This window comes from Cordyceps javanica, chromosome 3 (genome assembly GCF_051103115.1).
Source record: "Cordyceps javanica chromosome 3, complete sequence".
NCBI classification, from domain to species: Eukaryota; Fungi; Ascomycota; class Sordariomycetes; order Hypocreales; family Cordycipitaceae; genus Cordyceps; species Cordyceps javanica.
Window position 1 is genome coordinate 5,280,190 of NC_139297.1, and position 15,683 is coordinate 5,295,872.

The 15,683-nt window shown below is 56.1% G+C and overlaps 3 protein-coding genes across 3 annotated transcripts; 2 read left to right on the plus strand and 1 right to left on the minus strand.

Annotated features, from left to right (window-relative positions):
• Window positions 1–4,979: 4,979 nt before the first annotated feature.
• V2A60_005782 (uncharacterized protein) lies at window positions 4,980–9,249 on the plus strand (the record flags this gene model as incomplete). The annotated part of the gene is made up of 2 exons (XM_083257089.1): window positions 4,980–7,480; window positions 7,560–9,249. The coding sequence occupies 2 exons, from the start codon at window positions 4,980–4,982 to the stop codon at window positions 9,247–9,249; spliced, it is 4,191 nt and encodes a 1,396-aa protein (XP_083113215.1).
• A 1,459-nt stretch (window positions 9,250–10,708) lies between these two features.
• V2A60_005783 (Rab family GTPase YPT1) lies at window positions 10,709–11,767 on the minus strand (the record flags this gene model as incomplete). The annotated part of the gene is made up of 5 exons (XM_083257090.1): window positions 10,709–10,906; window positions 10,986–11,213; window positions 11,266–11,313; window positions 11,384–11,507; window positions 11,757–11,767. 5 exons carry the CDS (start codon window positions 11,765–11,767, stop codon window positions 10,709–10,711), a joined length of 609 nt encoding a protein of 202 aa, XP_083113216.1.
• A 2,593-nt stretch (window positions 11,768–14,360) lies between these two features.
• On the plus strand, window positions 14,361–15,496 carry V2A60_005784 (uncharacterized protein; the record flags this gene model as incomplete). The annotated part of the gene is made up of 2 exons (XM_083257091.1): window positions 14,361–14,736; window positions 14,853–15,496. 2 exons carry the CDS (start codon window positions 14,361–14,363, stop codon window positions 15,494–15,496), a joined length of 1,020 nt encoding a protein of 339 aa, XP_083113217.1.
• Window positions 15,497–15,683: the final 187 nt, after the last annotated feature.

The following is a 15,683-nucleotide window of genomic DNA, read 5'->3' on the forward strand; positions in this document are numbered from 1 at the left end:
GTGATTGCTAACTCGGACTACTGGCGCTCCGGCGTCCATGACACATTGGCTTGCAGCGATCGCCTCACCTCATCTATATTTATACAGGATGAAAATGGCAGCCCAAGGCGCGTGCAGATGTCCGTGCTGCCCTATGCAGTGTCATGACTCTCTCTCAATGGCTGCGGCGGCTGCAGCTGCAGGAGTAAAAGTGGCTGATCTCAACTCGCCGAGAACTGGGTTGATGCTTGACAGGTGAGCTATATGAGATCAAAATATACCAAAGAAAGAGTTTTATTGGCACCAATGGGCTTCTGGAGTACATCCGTGTGCCTTGACCACACGTTACACTGCGTCGACGCGGACCATGATGATATCGTAGGATGTACGGATACTCCTCGACGTAAAGGATCTGTGAACTGAACATAGCAAGCGGTGAGCCTCCGCAAGTTCGCGATACCAGCTTCCAGAGAAAGACATAGTTGTATGTGCAACTCACACAATTCGCACTCTTTCATCAAGAACTATACTTATCTTTCCGTTTGCCTGACCGTCGTCGGTGGGGGAGTTGACCGAAAGACGGGGCCGACGGGCAAGACAAATGCAAGTCATTCCGTCCCGTACGTCAAGTCTCCATACCTATTGTTTCAAGACAACAAACTAGGCTTTTATGCGCACGCTTTCCATTTTCGTCTTTTTTTCCTTATCGTCAACTAGATGCATAATAAGGCTGCACATTGCGACGGAAAGTTTCGGAAATGGACCACGAGTCAGAAAAGGCGAGCACAGAAACATCAAGGTCCATGAATAGGATAGCAACTCCGGTTCACCCGTGAAAAAGGCCCCAACAAAGACGTGGAGAAATAGCCAACTGCCGGGTCATCAAATGGGGGCAAAGTTGATTCCCGAGTCTCTTCCTCCCGCAGGGTTCTATGTGGGATTTGATGGATGGTGCAAGGCTCCTTCATTTCAACAAATCTTTGGCGTCATCTCGGCCGGCCATTCTCTATCACGTTCGAGATAGCGACAACCTGCATGAAGGCTCCCTCGGCAGCACACATGATTTAGGCTTCGCCCTAGAGAAACCCTCCCGGGCCACCCCATCCCCCCGGTTTTGAGCTTGTCGGCGCTCCCCGTTCCGTGGTGAAGGTTAGCGGATGTAACCCAGGAGGGACGTGCGGACGAGGGTTACCATGCCTGCGCTGGCGAATCAACATGGTTGCTCCCTGATCTCGAGAAGTGACGCCAGCAGTCTCGAATCCAGTATCTATGTGATTCGCAAAGTCTTCACGGAGCCGGGCAATTTAGCCATTTTAGACTTTTCGGGTCGTTCATGCAACGGACGGTTCGAGCAAGGGGAAGGGGGGGTTCTCCCTGCCACCTGATACCAGGTTGAAGAGCATGGGTTGAAGTCGAAGACTAGTTCGTCTTCCATGATAGCTGCCGAGCTGTGCGCGTGTTGGCCTCGTCACTGGGTCCAGCCCATGGTCACCCAACAATGCTACCGGCTGGGAGGGGCTTCTGGGCTCTCTTTTCTCTTCGACACGGACATGTAGAGCCCGCAACTAGCCTCCCAGGAGGCCGCCGTTGAGACATCTTGAAGCATGGTCTCTAAAAATAAATGTTCTTTTTTTCGCAGCTTGCTGGGAATTGTCTCTGGATGTCGCGGAGCCAGACCCAGCTAGCCGGGAATAAAGATGCCGTTTCTGGGCTCCAGAAACGCCCCCTGGAACTTCGTCGCCTACTGTTGCTCTTGTGAGCGGCTTGCACACTTTTTTTCTCTTTAATTCCAGTTTAATGTCGATCATCGTCAACATGCAAGAAAATGAGCAACCCCCCCGACGCCACATTTTGGACGGGAAAGGAGACGGATCTGCCCTTTCACTGTTAACAACTCACCTCCCACTTTCCTGTTGGAAAGCCCACGTACAGACAAGCCACTAATCAATCTTCGGGCGTTTAATTGGAAGAGACAACGGGTGACCGCCCCAGCGGCCTACTGCGGCCCCGGTGCCTGTCACAAAGACAAGTCACCCAGCAGCAGGTGGGTATGTTCTGCAGAGCCAGCTCAAGAAAAACCATCAAAGCGTCCTCATTCTCACCCCTCTGCAGAGCAGCCAAGGACGACGGACAAACGAGGCGAATGTGCTTAGCGCTGATTGGCTTCGAGCCTGGGCCGCCCCCATTGCCCTCAAGGCTCTCGGTCAGCTTTGGGCGTTGACATCTCCAAGACCTAGGGCTCCTCCGTTGTAACAGATATAGTAGGCCAACGATGCCCTATCGGCGAATAACTAGTTAATGCCCGGTGTCGACGTCGCGGGAATATTTACCGACGGGCAGCCCCCAAAGAGCAGATTGGAGAATGGAGAATCAAACAGCTACGAAGCAAAGGAGGACGAGCCTTCCCGGCCGCTCCATAGCCTCGTGGGATGGGGCTGCGGAGCTTGTCTGGTTCCCGCCCTCCACTCACTGACTCTGTAATAAACCGGACAACGATGTAGCTTGTTGCGCGGCATTACGAACAGTGTATGTACTGGTAGGGCCCAGGCAGTCAGGCAGGCAAAGGGCATCCAGGTCCAAGACTACTGAGTAGGTGGTGAAGAGGTTGGCAATCTTGACTGTTTTCGAATAAAGAGTTCCACTCGCTTCGCCTCGCCAGAGAAGGCAATTTCTTAGCTCTGAAGATCACAGGCCCATCATCCAACATCAGCCGCAAGCCGCACAGTTCCGTCGTGGCCAGCTGGTGACGACTTGTTTCTTTGTGCCGTCGTCTCGGTATCGGCAAGTCCTCAAAGAGACGCGAGCAGTAAGAGAAATGCACAATTCATGTGGAGTCGGACCCCGCGGCATTTTTCTTTTAAACGACAATGTTTGAGTTATCACGAATCACAAGGCCAAGGGGAAAAAAAAACAAGAAAACTGGGTAAGCCTGTCAGGAACAGAATCTCGATTTCTCGTTTCCACTAGTACCCGCCTTGCCCGGTTTCAAAGTTTCAACTTTTCCCATGATTTATTATCTCGGCTCTTCTCTGCTGCAAGCCCAGTGTCATGCACTGCATACGAGGGAGGGTTGCTTTGTCTCGCGCAAAGTTACGCTGACTGGAGCGGTCGGCAGACAGCACAGACACAGGAAGCAAAGTGATGTGACAGGATGAAGGGGGGAACACACAAAAGAAGAAGAGAAAAAGAAAATGGTGCGATGCGACTTAAGACTTCCTACCAATGATCAAGAGAGATCTCAGTCATGAGGCCCATTACGGATGGCACTTTAAAGACAGTGTCCATCGATATAACCTATATTGCATGTGGAAATTGACCAATATGGCCAGGATGCCAGGGCAATCAGGACGCGCGACCCCATGCACGCCTTCGTCCAGCCCCCCTGCACGATATCCCAGCCGGCAATCACAGCAGGTGCTATTCCGCTATAGCCAAGGTTGTCCCATTTTCAAAAGCTCCTCCCCCGTGGAGGCGAGAGGCGTCGCCAAAAAGGCAGATGCTCCGCGATCTGGAGGAGGAGTTGGGCCCGGGCTGCATTTTGAGCCACAGCCAGCAGCAGCAACCTTGACCGTTTCGATGCAGCAGGAAGCGACTTATGCGAGGCGCTGACCGTGTCGTGTGTGCGGTCCGATTGGGTATCGAGCGTTGTCGTCACCGGCCCCCCGTTGTGTTCGGGGATGCATTGGCTCAGCACCCGCGCAAACCTTCTCCAGATGCTGTCATGCTGCTCCGAGGCAAGGGACAATGCACATGTAGAACCCGCGCGGGAGGGAAAAGGGAAAAGGGCAAAAAAAAAAAAAAAAAAAAAAAAAAAGGTACCCCCCGGCCGGCAGAGTTTGTCTTTGGAGCGGATGCGGGCACAACGTACGCCCGCAACGCTGTAATGCATGTTCCACGCGCGGCGCCCTACTCCGGACAAGTAACGCCTTCCTGGTATCTTTACGGGTCAAGAAGAGAGACATTTTTTTTTTAACCTGCTCCCCCTATCGAGGGTCCATGGGGCTGTCATCACATTTGATCCTTGGAAGAAGAAGTCGGTTTATTGTTGAGCCCCCCGGTAAAGGTGCAGAAACACCGTGCGCATATCACGCAGGGGATAATACAAGAGCTTTTTGAAGGCGACTCTACAGCATTGGCGCACACGCCATGCTCGTTACCAAATGGGGTGTGACATTGAAAGGGCGGGATGCAGGGACGGCAAGGTCCATCAGACAGTACTCCGTGCTGGTCCTCTGTACTCAGTACGTAGAGACCGCTTCTCTCGGCGACGTGGCTCCCTCGGTGCCCATGCTGTCCATGCTGCCCATGCTGCTTGTGACCCTCTTCGCTCTTAGCTCCGTCGAAGCTCCAGCCCAATGTTGGCTGGCAAGCTGGATGGCTGGCTGATCAGTGCGACGGGGCTATTCCTTGCAGGCTTGCACGCTTGCTGTAGCCTGTGGTTTTTATGTGGATACAAAGTGATCGTCACTTTGTGCTCGACGGAGACGGGTTCATTTATGATAATATACTGGCACCGCCCGCCTTCATCTCTTGCCCCCTTCTGGAGCATTTGCTTTTTCTTCCCGCAGAGTAACGGTTCCGGGTCCATTTCTTGTTTTTTGTTGTCTCTGGCAGATTTCCATTCTTTTTTTTCCCTTCAACTCTTTCCTTGTCGCAGCTATTCCGGTTGTGTCTCACCACCTAGAACGAAAACCTTCTTGACGAAACCTCCACTTGGGCTGGTCAGGCTTCTTACTACGCTCCTCTCGGCGCACTTACACGGCGGCGCTTGTGAGCAGAGCGAACCAACGGTTCAGCCCTTTCCCGGCTTACGGTGTCGAGAAACAACACCATGTCCAGTTGTCGCGGCCAGCTGTGAGATTTCATCAATTTTTTTGGTACCGCGAAGCGAAGAGAAAGAAGGAAAGGAAAGGAAAGGAACCTTGGACCTCATATCAACCCCATTTACGGCTACGTCTACTGCATACTCTCATACGACGAAACGATTCAGCAACTCGGTCATGGCGCGGGAGTCGTCCTGGAAGGGGGCCATTGTGGCGGTCGAGGGCCCCAGGAGCCTCGTCGCTACACAGCTGCGGCTTCTGCCACCGACCAAGCAGATTTTGATTCTTCGGCGGCTGGAGACGTACATGCCGGCGCGGCCTTCCTTCCTCGACGTCTTTGACCCTGTTCAGTACCTCCGGCAGGTCAACGCCGCCATGAAGCGACGGCATCGCGACGCGCAGGCATTCTTGCAGGGCAGCGACGGCAACAACAACAACATCAGCAGCAACAGAAATAGCAGCACCAGCACCAGCACCAGCACCAGCACCGGAGAGGTTGACAGCCGACGTTTGGTCTTTTTGGAGGGCGGCGCGGCCAGCGCTCGCGGGCTGTGTCTGCGAGCCTTGATGGAGCACGAGACGGCGGGCGACCGTGTGGCCGCGGAAGCTGTGCTTGCCCGCCTCACCCGTCGCGGCCTGACCGGCCTCGCCCAGGCAGGCCAGGAGCGCGCGCACTCGGAACCCATCTTTTACAGCGTCAGCCATCTGGTGGACGGCGACGAGTCGTCCGATCCCAGCACGCGGGCGATGCGGGCCGCCGACGCGCTGGACCGCCAGACGGCCAGCCTGCAGGTCTCTAACGAGCTGGATCTCACAATACGCAGCGCATCGCGCTCGTCGAGCCTGCCACTCTATGGCTGCACCGACACCCCATCGGAGGAAGTGGCGCCGTTTCTCGTCTTCGGACACTCGTCCGCCGCCGCCGCCGACGAGGGCCGCGACGATCAAACGCCCACCACTGAGCAGCAGCAGCAGCAGCGGCAGCAGGAGCAGCCGGCTAAATCGCCGGCGCCGTTCCCAGCGCGCTTCTCCGTTGTGCACTACGATCGCGACGGGGACGTGCCGCCCGTGTTGGGTTTCGACGATTTCCCCACAGGCCGGTCCTCTGTTGCGGCGGCGGCGGCGGCGGCGGACGGTGACATCACTCCGCGACGGCGGGACAGCGCCGCACACCGCCGGTTCGCCAGCACGCCAATCTCCCCAATGTCCGACGCGTTTAGCTTGCGCTCCGTCGGTAGCAGGGTGGAATACGGCCGAGCCTCGCTTCTGGACATGCGCACGTCTGTGCGCGGGGATGGGTTCGTGGGCGTCAAAGCGGTGGGTAGAAGCACCGCCACGCATAAGCCCAAGCTCAGCCAGCTGGCCATTGCTGAAACAGGGCTACCTGAATATAATAACACGTCGACCCGCCAGTTTGTCGAGAAAATGGCGCTGGCACCCAAGGAACCATTGTTGACTGGCGGCATGACCATGTCGTACCCTCTTACGCGTGTGCCGTCGACGACGAGCCGTCCCAGGACCGTCGTCGTCAAGCGCACGCGGCCGACGATTAAGCTGCAGCCCGTGCCGAGCACCAAGAAGCGCCGCTGGCAGCAGAGCAAGTCGACGTACATTGACGATGAGGGCTGTGACGCGCCCGGCGCCGCCAAGGCCGACGAGTCATCATCATCCGACTCCGACTATGAGCCCATCTTCCCCCGCATGGAGGACCTGGTCCTGTACCTCCGCTCGGAGCTCTCGCCGCAGCCGCTGCTCGAGTCGGCGCTCAACGCCATGCGCGAGGAGTACATGCGCAAGTCCATGTGCTCGTCGTCGCCGCCGCCCAGCTCGCAGGCCAGCACCGCAAGCAGCACGGGGTCGTTCAAGTCGCAGGGGCACACCGACGACGACGAGACCGCGGGACTCACCTCGCCCGAGGAGTCGTGCCCCGAGCACGACGCCGACGACGAGGGGACGCCCAAGACGGCCGTCAACATGACGCTGACGCAGGCGCTGCCCAGCATGGATGACTACGACCCCTTTGCCTACATTAATCCGGCCTACGGCTCGACGACGACGGCCAGCAAGCCGCCGCAACCGAGCGTCACCGTCCTGCATCCTCCCACGCCGGCGCAGACGCCGCCACCTACAGAGCCCGTGGAGGCCGACTCGACAGAAGTCGCCGTCGTCGTCCCTGAAGCGCCGCAGCAGCAGCAAGGCCAGCCAGAGCAGGGGCAGGAGCAGGAGCAGGAGAGGCCAATCATTGTCGCAGCCGACACGGAAAAGGAAGTGGTCGTGGAGATGGACGGTGGGGTCTGCGAAATCGCCGTGGAGCGCAAGCAGCCGCCGATTGACGTGCAAAACTCGATCCGGGACGTGCTCCGCCAGCACTACCCGATGGCGGCGGCCGGTGGCTGCTACGCGCCGTCGCAGTTTGCGCTGCCGCAGCTGCTGTCGAGCAGCGTCGACGAGGACGGCCTGTGGCGGCCCATCTTCCGCAGCCGCAGCAAGACGAGCAGCCTGCCCGCCGGCCTCTTCCAGCCGCTGCCGCAGCAGCAGCAGCACGAGCTCAAGCAGATCCTGGCCGTCGGCCTGCAGCACGGCGTCAGGCGCGAGTACGCCGCGCGAGTCATCGGCCAGATTGAGCGGTACGGCACGGAGCCGACTGGTTCGGCCCGTTGCACCCGCCTAGACTTTCGGTACGGACATGACCAAGCTTGTAAACCCCCTTTTCTCTGCGGGAATAACTTTTGCTGACATGAAATTCAAAAACTACAGATACCTGCTCGCCAACACCATGCAGTCGCTGAGCTCGCAGCCGCTGCGGTCGTCACACTGGACCGAGGAGGAGCAAAAGAACCCCCTCGGCAGCCCGCAGCTGCTAGCGACGCTGATGCTGCCGCATCTGGAGACGTACCTGGCCGTGCACACGGACATTCGCTTCCTGATCCTCGAGTACCCGCCGGAGCACCTGGCGACCGTCGTCGCCATGCAGAAGCTGGCGGGCGTGGACCTGGTCAAGATTGCGCAGATTGTCGACGCCGGGAGCAAGGAGCCGCTGCCTTTCCGCCACGTCCGCGAGGGCTCCGTGGGCAGCGGCAGCAACGCCTCGACCGTCGCCGTCGCCGGCGCCGCTTTGGCCTCGGCCTCGGCCTCGGCCTCGTCCGTCTACTCGGGGCGCTCCTCGTCGCTCAGCAGCCTCAGCAAGTCCCTATGCGCCTCGGCGGACGTGAACCGCGCCAGGACCAACTTCCTCCTGACGTCGTCGGCGTCGGGCAGGGACATTGCCGAGTTCGTGGCCACGGTGTGGAACGTGCCGGTGCCGGAACGCCCGCAGTCCATGCCAGATGCCGCCGCCGTCGCTGCTGGCAGCTCGCCGTCGACGCGTGGTGACGGCAACGGCAACCAAGAGGCCCTACTACCTCTGGAGGAGTCAGAGGCGGCCTATCCATCGTCATTATCATCATCATCCTCGCCATCATCCTCGCCATCACCACCGTCACAACCTTCATTGCCAGTCTCACCGCCCACACCGCAAGACTCCCCCATCAAGCGCAAGGCCAAGCCCGCACAGCTGCGCGTCAGCGCCCTGTCCGCCTTCCCCAAGATTACGGGCCCGCAGAGCCCCCTCACTCCAGTAGCCAGCAGCATGTCCGTGCTCATGTCGCCGCCGCCGCCACAGCAACAGCAACAGCAGCAGCAGCAGCAGCAGCAGCCTCAGGTCCTGACACCGCCCATGTCGAGCAAGCCTGACGAGTTGGAGTTTTCTCATTCAATCTCTTCGACGGTGACGCGGCCGGTGCGGTCGTCCAGCTTAGAGACGGTCAAAGACCTGGCAGCCATCAACGAGCAACAGCAGCAGCAGCAGCAGCAGCAGCAGCAACAACAACAACAACAGCAACAACAACAACAGGTCGTGGCGCGCGTGAGCGCTGTCGGCACCAGCATCCTAAACCTGCGCCGGCAGCTGAGCTCGAGCACCATGCGCACGACCAAGAGCGCCGTCTCGGCCATGTCGCGGGCGTCGACGCCGCACATTGCCTACATGCGCAAAGCGTCGGTGGCGTCGGCCTCGCCGCCGACACGGCCGACTACGCCGTCCAGTCGCATGTACAATAATAACCCCATGACGCCGACCTCGGCCTACAACCAGCAGTATCACCAGCAGCAGCAGCACCAGCACCAGCAGCAGTACTGCCAGCCGCAGCCGCAACATTACCAGCGCCTGTCCTCGCTGCTGCCGCCGGCGCCGCAGTTCCTCAACTCGCCCTCGATGGCGGGCTCGACGCTGCACAGCGGCAGCACCGTCATGGACGACGGCGCCTCGTCCATCATGACCTTTGACCCGGCCGAGGACAGCGACTACGACCAGGAGGAGAGGCGGCTCATGCCCTTTTTCGGCAAGAAGCGGCGGCACGTCAAGCCCGGCACGCAAAAGGCGCTTCGGGTCCTGGGCATGATGGCATGAAGGAAGAACAAAAGAAATGGAAAGAAAGCGAGGTAATATTAATTTTTCATGGAAATGTGTAGAACTACTCCCTTCATTGTCTTTTTTTTTTTTTTTTTCATTTTTTGCTCTATTCCCGTTTGTTTCAATCATCCGGAGATTTTTTTTTGTCATGTTCTGTTGTTTATCCCTTTAGCAAAGGCCTGGGGAACAAAAAGGGAGTCATTTACACGGGAAAGGGGTTTACCATCTGCGAGCGCTTGTTTCTCTCTCTCTCTCTTTCACTACTGTCACTAGAATACCAGTTTGTCTGAAACAGACTCATAGAAGTCGGCTGGAAATTTACCGATACATTTTCTCTCTGTTTTTTTTATCATTATTATTGTTGTTGTTTGCGGACCCAAGTTAGAATCATCATCATCATCATCGTAATGAAAAGACCAAGATTTCAGTAGTAAAACCAAACCCGACGCACCTGATACAAAGCGCCATGACAAACATTGACCACATGCCAAACTTTATCTTTCCCCCCTCCCCCCGGGGAACCATCAATTTCAGCTCTTCATTTCAAGGCTCAATGCCGTCCAATAATAGCTATAATTAGTGTTCCTTCCCGCGCGGCCAGTGGGGGGGAGGAGGACGAGGAGGAGATCAGCCAGCAGAGCAGAAACCTGAAACACCGCGGACAGACGGGGACACGGACTTTTATGCCATGTTTTGCCGCGCACCCCCGAGCATGAACGAAGACAGAGAAACAGGGAGAGAAGAGAGAGAGAGCATTGAACGCAACACTGTTCGCTTGTGCCCGGATCCCCAGCCGGCAAGGGAGAGGGGGGATGGCGGCGACTCTTGTTTTAGCCGAGATTAGATGACGAAATAACAAAAAAAGTTTGTTTGCCATCTCATTTACGCACGCGCAGCAACACATGGATATTGGTAATTTCAGCTCCCACACAGACTCGTTTTTTTCATCCTTCATACATATAATATGACAAGCCAGGTTTGAAAAAGAAATATTTGTCATCACATCGTTTCATACACCTGATTCCCTCTCGCATTATACTGGCCCATTTCGCTCTAGATGGTTTCGAAAAAAGACAAAGAAAAAGAAAATCAGGATTCCATTTGCTCTCTGCGCACCCTTTACTCAAACACGTTGCTCTGGTTTGCTCTAGTACATGTTTGGGAGGCAAGTCATGTAATTTTTTCTTCGTTCTATACGCAATTACAGCGGGAAGATGGGGTGATAAAGAAACAACAGAGAGAAAAGGGGAAACAATAAGCCGAAAAACACACACAGAGAAACCCGGAAAACTATCAAGAGTCATGACAAAGTCTGTCCACATTATCCACAACCTTGCGCAACTAATCTTTCTCCTTCTTCTCTCCTCTTGCCGTCAGATATCAGATATTCGTCGAAACCATGTCTTGTCGCCGCGAGCGGCTTCTTTTGGCCTTCATAAAAAACACACACATTCGATTAGCAGCAGCTGTTGTTTGAATTGTTGCCAACACCCTGGCCTTGGCCGACCTGTACACTCGGCTTGGTGTTGTTGGCGGCTGTGGTGCCCATGCGCTCCTTGATCTGCCGGGCCATGGTCAGGAAGGCCTGCTCGACGTTGCTGGCGTTCTTGGCAGACGTCTCGAGGAAGGGAATTCCGAGGGAGTCGGCGAATTCCTGCCATTGTCAGTATGGTGCTGGGCAGGAAAGCGACCCGTCTCAAGCGTGCTCGATGTGGGGAGAGCTGTAGTCTTACCTTGGCGACAGTGTACTCGACAACCTTCTTATCAGACATATCGCTCTTGTTGCCGACCAGGAGCTTGTTGACACCCTCGGTGGCGTAGCGGTCAATCTCCTGCAGCCATTGCTTGACATTGTTGAAGGAGTCCATGTCGGTCACATCGTAGACGACGCAGATTCCGTGGGCGCCACGGTAGTAGGAGGAGGTGATGGTACGGAAGCGTTCTTGGCCGGCGGTATCCCACTGCGTCGGTTAGCATCCCGAGAGTAACGAGCTCAGCACGTCGACCACGTACAATCTGAAGCTTGACAGTCTTGCCATCGAGCTCGATGGTGCGGATTTTCTGTTGCGATTGTTAGAATGTTTGCTGTTCCTCGGACCGAGGAGGTGTGGCGTCGGTGGCTGAGACGTACGAAATCGACACCGATGGTAGAGATGTAGGATTCGGTGTAGGTGTCGTCAGCGAAACGGAGCAGCAGGCAAGACTTTCCTACACCAGAGTCACCGATGAGGAGGAGCTTGAAGAGATAGTCGTATCTGCAGACGGAGCCTCATTAGCCATCCATTGTTGTTCGGATATGCGCGGCATCGCAAGGTTGCATCGGGCGCGTTTGTCCTAGACGATGGTGCAAAACAGATGCGAAAAAAAAAGCCAGAAGGCGCGCTTGCATCGCTGGGGAGTCCTCCTGCCTCTCGTGCTTGTTGGGGTACTCTGCAGTCCATTATCAGCATGGCGTTCGGGTTTCAGGGGACAGCGCACGGAGCGGTGGAGCCTAGGCATACTACTCAGGGTTCATGGTGACGAGATGCGGCTGGAGAGGAAAACAAAAATGAAGGGGCTCGTTGGTAGGTGGTTCGTGGGAGGCTGCGTGCGGCGCTCGAAGAGAAGGCGACGGGCGGCGAGAAGGTGGTTTGGCGAGAGGAGAGAGAGAGAAGGAGAGAGGATGGCAGAGTCGAGAGACTGGGGCGTTGACGTTGAGTGAGAGATGGTCAGGCGTGGTGAGTAGCGGCGTACGTCAGGGAAAGGCAGAGAGAGAGAGACAGAGGCAAAGTGGTACTTTGGCAGGTTAGGCGGCCAATAGTGGTAGCTGAGTGATGGATCACGTGAATGGACGGAGCACTGGTGGTGGTGCTGATGGTGGTGCTGGTGTTTACTTGTTACTGAGTATCAGGCGTGCTTTGAGCGGGGGAGCAGGCGGGGTGTGCTTTTTTTTTACTGTTTTTTGAAAAGAAAATTAAGAAGAAAAAAACAGCAGCCGTAATACATGAGACAAAATGAATAAATGAACCCTCGTACATTGGGCTGTACACATGGAACCAGGCAGAGTTGCACCGCACCATGCTCGCCTTGATGGCTCTGTTTGTTGGCGCCCAGCCTTTGTTGGGACCTGCATGTGATGCGACTCAGGCCACCTTGGTTGCGTAGGTAGGTAGTGCCTGGCCAGATGACATATGACGAGGCAGCAATGGGGTGAATAGGTGCAGTCAGCTGCGATGGCGCTACCTTTTTTTTTTTTTTTTCATGTTGATGACGAACTTTTACTAGAAATATCCTGTGGTTATTTTTTGCATCTTGATACCTGTGCCATGGTTGCCAATAATGGTACTCGGAGGCGACAAGATATCCATCTCTATATCTGAGAGATCTATAAAGCCATCGCAATCTTACGAAGGAAAAAAAAAGAAACAAGAAAACAAGAAAACAAAAAAAAAAAAAAGGAAACAAAAAAGCCACATTTTGATCTATAGCACACACACAAACAACACAAGCACGCCACAACTATCCGCAGATTCTCTCTCTTACGCCTGAATACAGTAGCCTGGCAACTGGCAAGTTGGACCTACTGCACCGCATCGGCTCCACCAAGCACCCCGAAGCTGTACTGACCAATCACACTCCACCACAGCTGGCTCAATGGCCCCGCTTCTCCAGAACCACCTCAAACGTTCTTTTCGGTCCAAACAATTACTTTGTGAACAACACCCTCTTTTTTTTTATTGTGGAAATTTTCATCGAATTCAAATGGGATGGTAGCAAAAGGGGGGGCGAGGGGTTCGTCTGCCGCCGTTCCTGGCGTCTCTTGTCCGCCGCTCTCCAACCGCACCAGCCTGCCATCCAGAAGCCAACGGCACGGGCAGAAGTTTTTGGAAAAGCGAAGCTGTAGCGGCCTTTCGAATAGATGGATGCAATCATCACTATGCAGAAAGAGCATCAGACAATAGCCCGCAAGCCCCCTCCCCGCCCCCTTCCTCCCTCCATGAAAGCCCAAGGAGTCGACACCGCACCTCGAAAAGGACAGGTAGGGATACAATTACCAGCTCGCGAGGCGACGAACAGCAGCCAGGACAGCTTGCGACAACTCTGCGAAAAGAAAGAAAGTTGATGGGCGCGTCTTGGTGCCCTCTTCCGCTACCCCGCAACGAAGACGCAAAATCGAGGTCGAGTTGGCCGTGCTCCGTCAGCTCCTGTGTCCGCCTCTCAAGATGACTGAACCAATTATTTTTCAAGCGTGATGAGCTGTTTGGGCATGTTGCCAGCAAGATCTAGCGATGCGTTGCCCCCAAGTACAGGCTGCAGGGCCAAAGTGCGCGCCGGCGGTCAAGTCGCTGCCCATGTTGCCTCCAGACATGTCGAAACAAGATGCTTCTTGTTTATTTCTTGAGCACCGACCTTTTTGTCCCGTGTCCGGTCAACCACCGTGTACACCATTGTCCATCGTTCCCGGTCAGCTCCGTACTTTGTCTTGAACGTGTAAGCTCATGCACAACACTTGCTTGATCTTGCAATCATTTCAACCGTGCAAACGTCCTCTGTTTTACGCTCCTGTCACGGACATATTCTGACCGCTTCTCGATGCCTCTCACCAAGTACAGCACGAAATCGTCCTCGGTATGAGCCTTTGGGCCGATGCACTGGGCAAAACGCTCGACGGCGCTTATTTACTCGCACTCTAGCCCGCTTTCCAAGCAGGTCGCGTGGCTCGACCGGCATGCTGCTCATCGGTAAGCAATCAGTATTGTTGAAAACATTCGTATAATCATCGCCAATTCGTAAAAGTAAATATCAATAGCTAAAATCGATTTTTGTACTGTCCAGTCTCTTGTATGAGCATGCTTGCGCATCATCTAATGTCTTGCTTTTTGACTAAGCTCATCGGCCACCAGCCAATCCGCGCCAGCGTTTATCCTGGTCAGAGCCAACTTTTTTTTTTCTTCTTTCCCCTGCCATTCCTCTCAACCCCATCAGCCTTACTACATCATCTTTCTCTTCCAACAAGCCCGGCGTTCTTTTCTTGCTCTCATCCTTAAAAAATTTCCCGTGCTCCCCGAGCTGACAACCTTTCCAAAAGTCAACCCCCCCTCTGCTGCGAATACACAACCACGAGCTACATGGCCGCGCCTCTGGCCAAGTCGCTCCGCAGGGCCCGTTTGCGCCGCCTTTCATCATTATCAAGGCCCGCGCCGACATCGCGACCGCGATGCATAGCTAGCTACAGCCACGCCAAGGCGCAGGTGCAGAGCATCTCGCGCGTCAGCACCAGCTGCGACACGGCTTCGAACCCGACTTCTCCTTCTTCTTCACCTTCTCCTTTGTCCGCTATTACACGCGCGCCGCCTGATGTGGTCGCCTGCGCGGCAACGGTCCGACGGGCCGGCCAGCTGTCCCCGACGTACTTTGAAGCTACGGGACAGGCGTGGATGCCGCTCGGTGGCGGCCGAGGAGACCAAGAGCCTGTCGACCCGAACAAGGCCAAGCTTGGAAAGAGTATGTCCCCTTTCCAAAATCCCCTCGCCCTTTATTTTTTTCTTCTTTGCCCTCTCATCATACACCATCTTCGAAGCCCCATCAAGCTGACCAAGGGAAAAAAAAAACCCCAACAGCCCTCCGCATCCTCCAGGACCGCATGCCCACGCTGCTGCAGGCCCCCCTCCCGCAGGACATTCTCGCGCCGACCATCTCGCTGCAGCTGTTCCCCTCGACGCACCCGCACCTGCCCACCGTCTCGGGCCGCGTCGCCTACACGGCCGCGCTGTGGACCTCGCCCATTGCCTGGAACCGCGTGCCCCTGGTCGGCAACGTGCGTCTCGAGATCCTCGCCGAGCGCATGACCTCCGAGCCCCTCACCTTCCTCCCGCGCCGCCCCGGCGCCGCCCCGGACCAGCTCGTCGTGCGCTGGCGCGAGGCCGTCAGCGGGGGCGCCGGCGCCGCCATCGCCCGGTCCCTGCGCCTGACGCGGGGAGGCACGACCATAAGTGGCGTCAAGGGACGAGGAGGAGGAGGAGGGAGCGCCGGCGCCGGCGCCGACTCGGAAAAGGCGTTTACGGGCCTCTTCATCTTTGACTTTGACCGCGAGGGCCGCATCCTCACCCACACCATCGAGACGGCGCAGGAAGGGGGCAACTGGGAGCGCGGCGTCGGCGCCAAGTTTGTCGGCCTCACGGACTGGCTGCTCGGCGGCATCCATCGCGGCGACCCCGGGGGCACTCCACCGATGCCCATGTTTGAGCGGCGTAGACGGACGTGAAGCTTTGGACAGCGGTTGCAAAAAAACTGTATTATACGCAATGTGTGTTGCTCTTCTTGGTGTGTGTGAGTGTGTGTGTGTGTGTGGGCGTGACTACCTGGTGGCAAATATTCCCCTCTGGCGTTTTGTGACTTTTAGCGAACATGATGTTTTTCTTGTGGTTGGTTGGTTGGGCTATGCTGGTCTG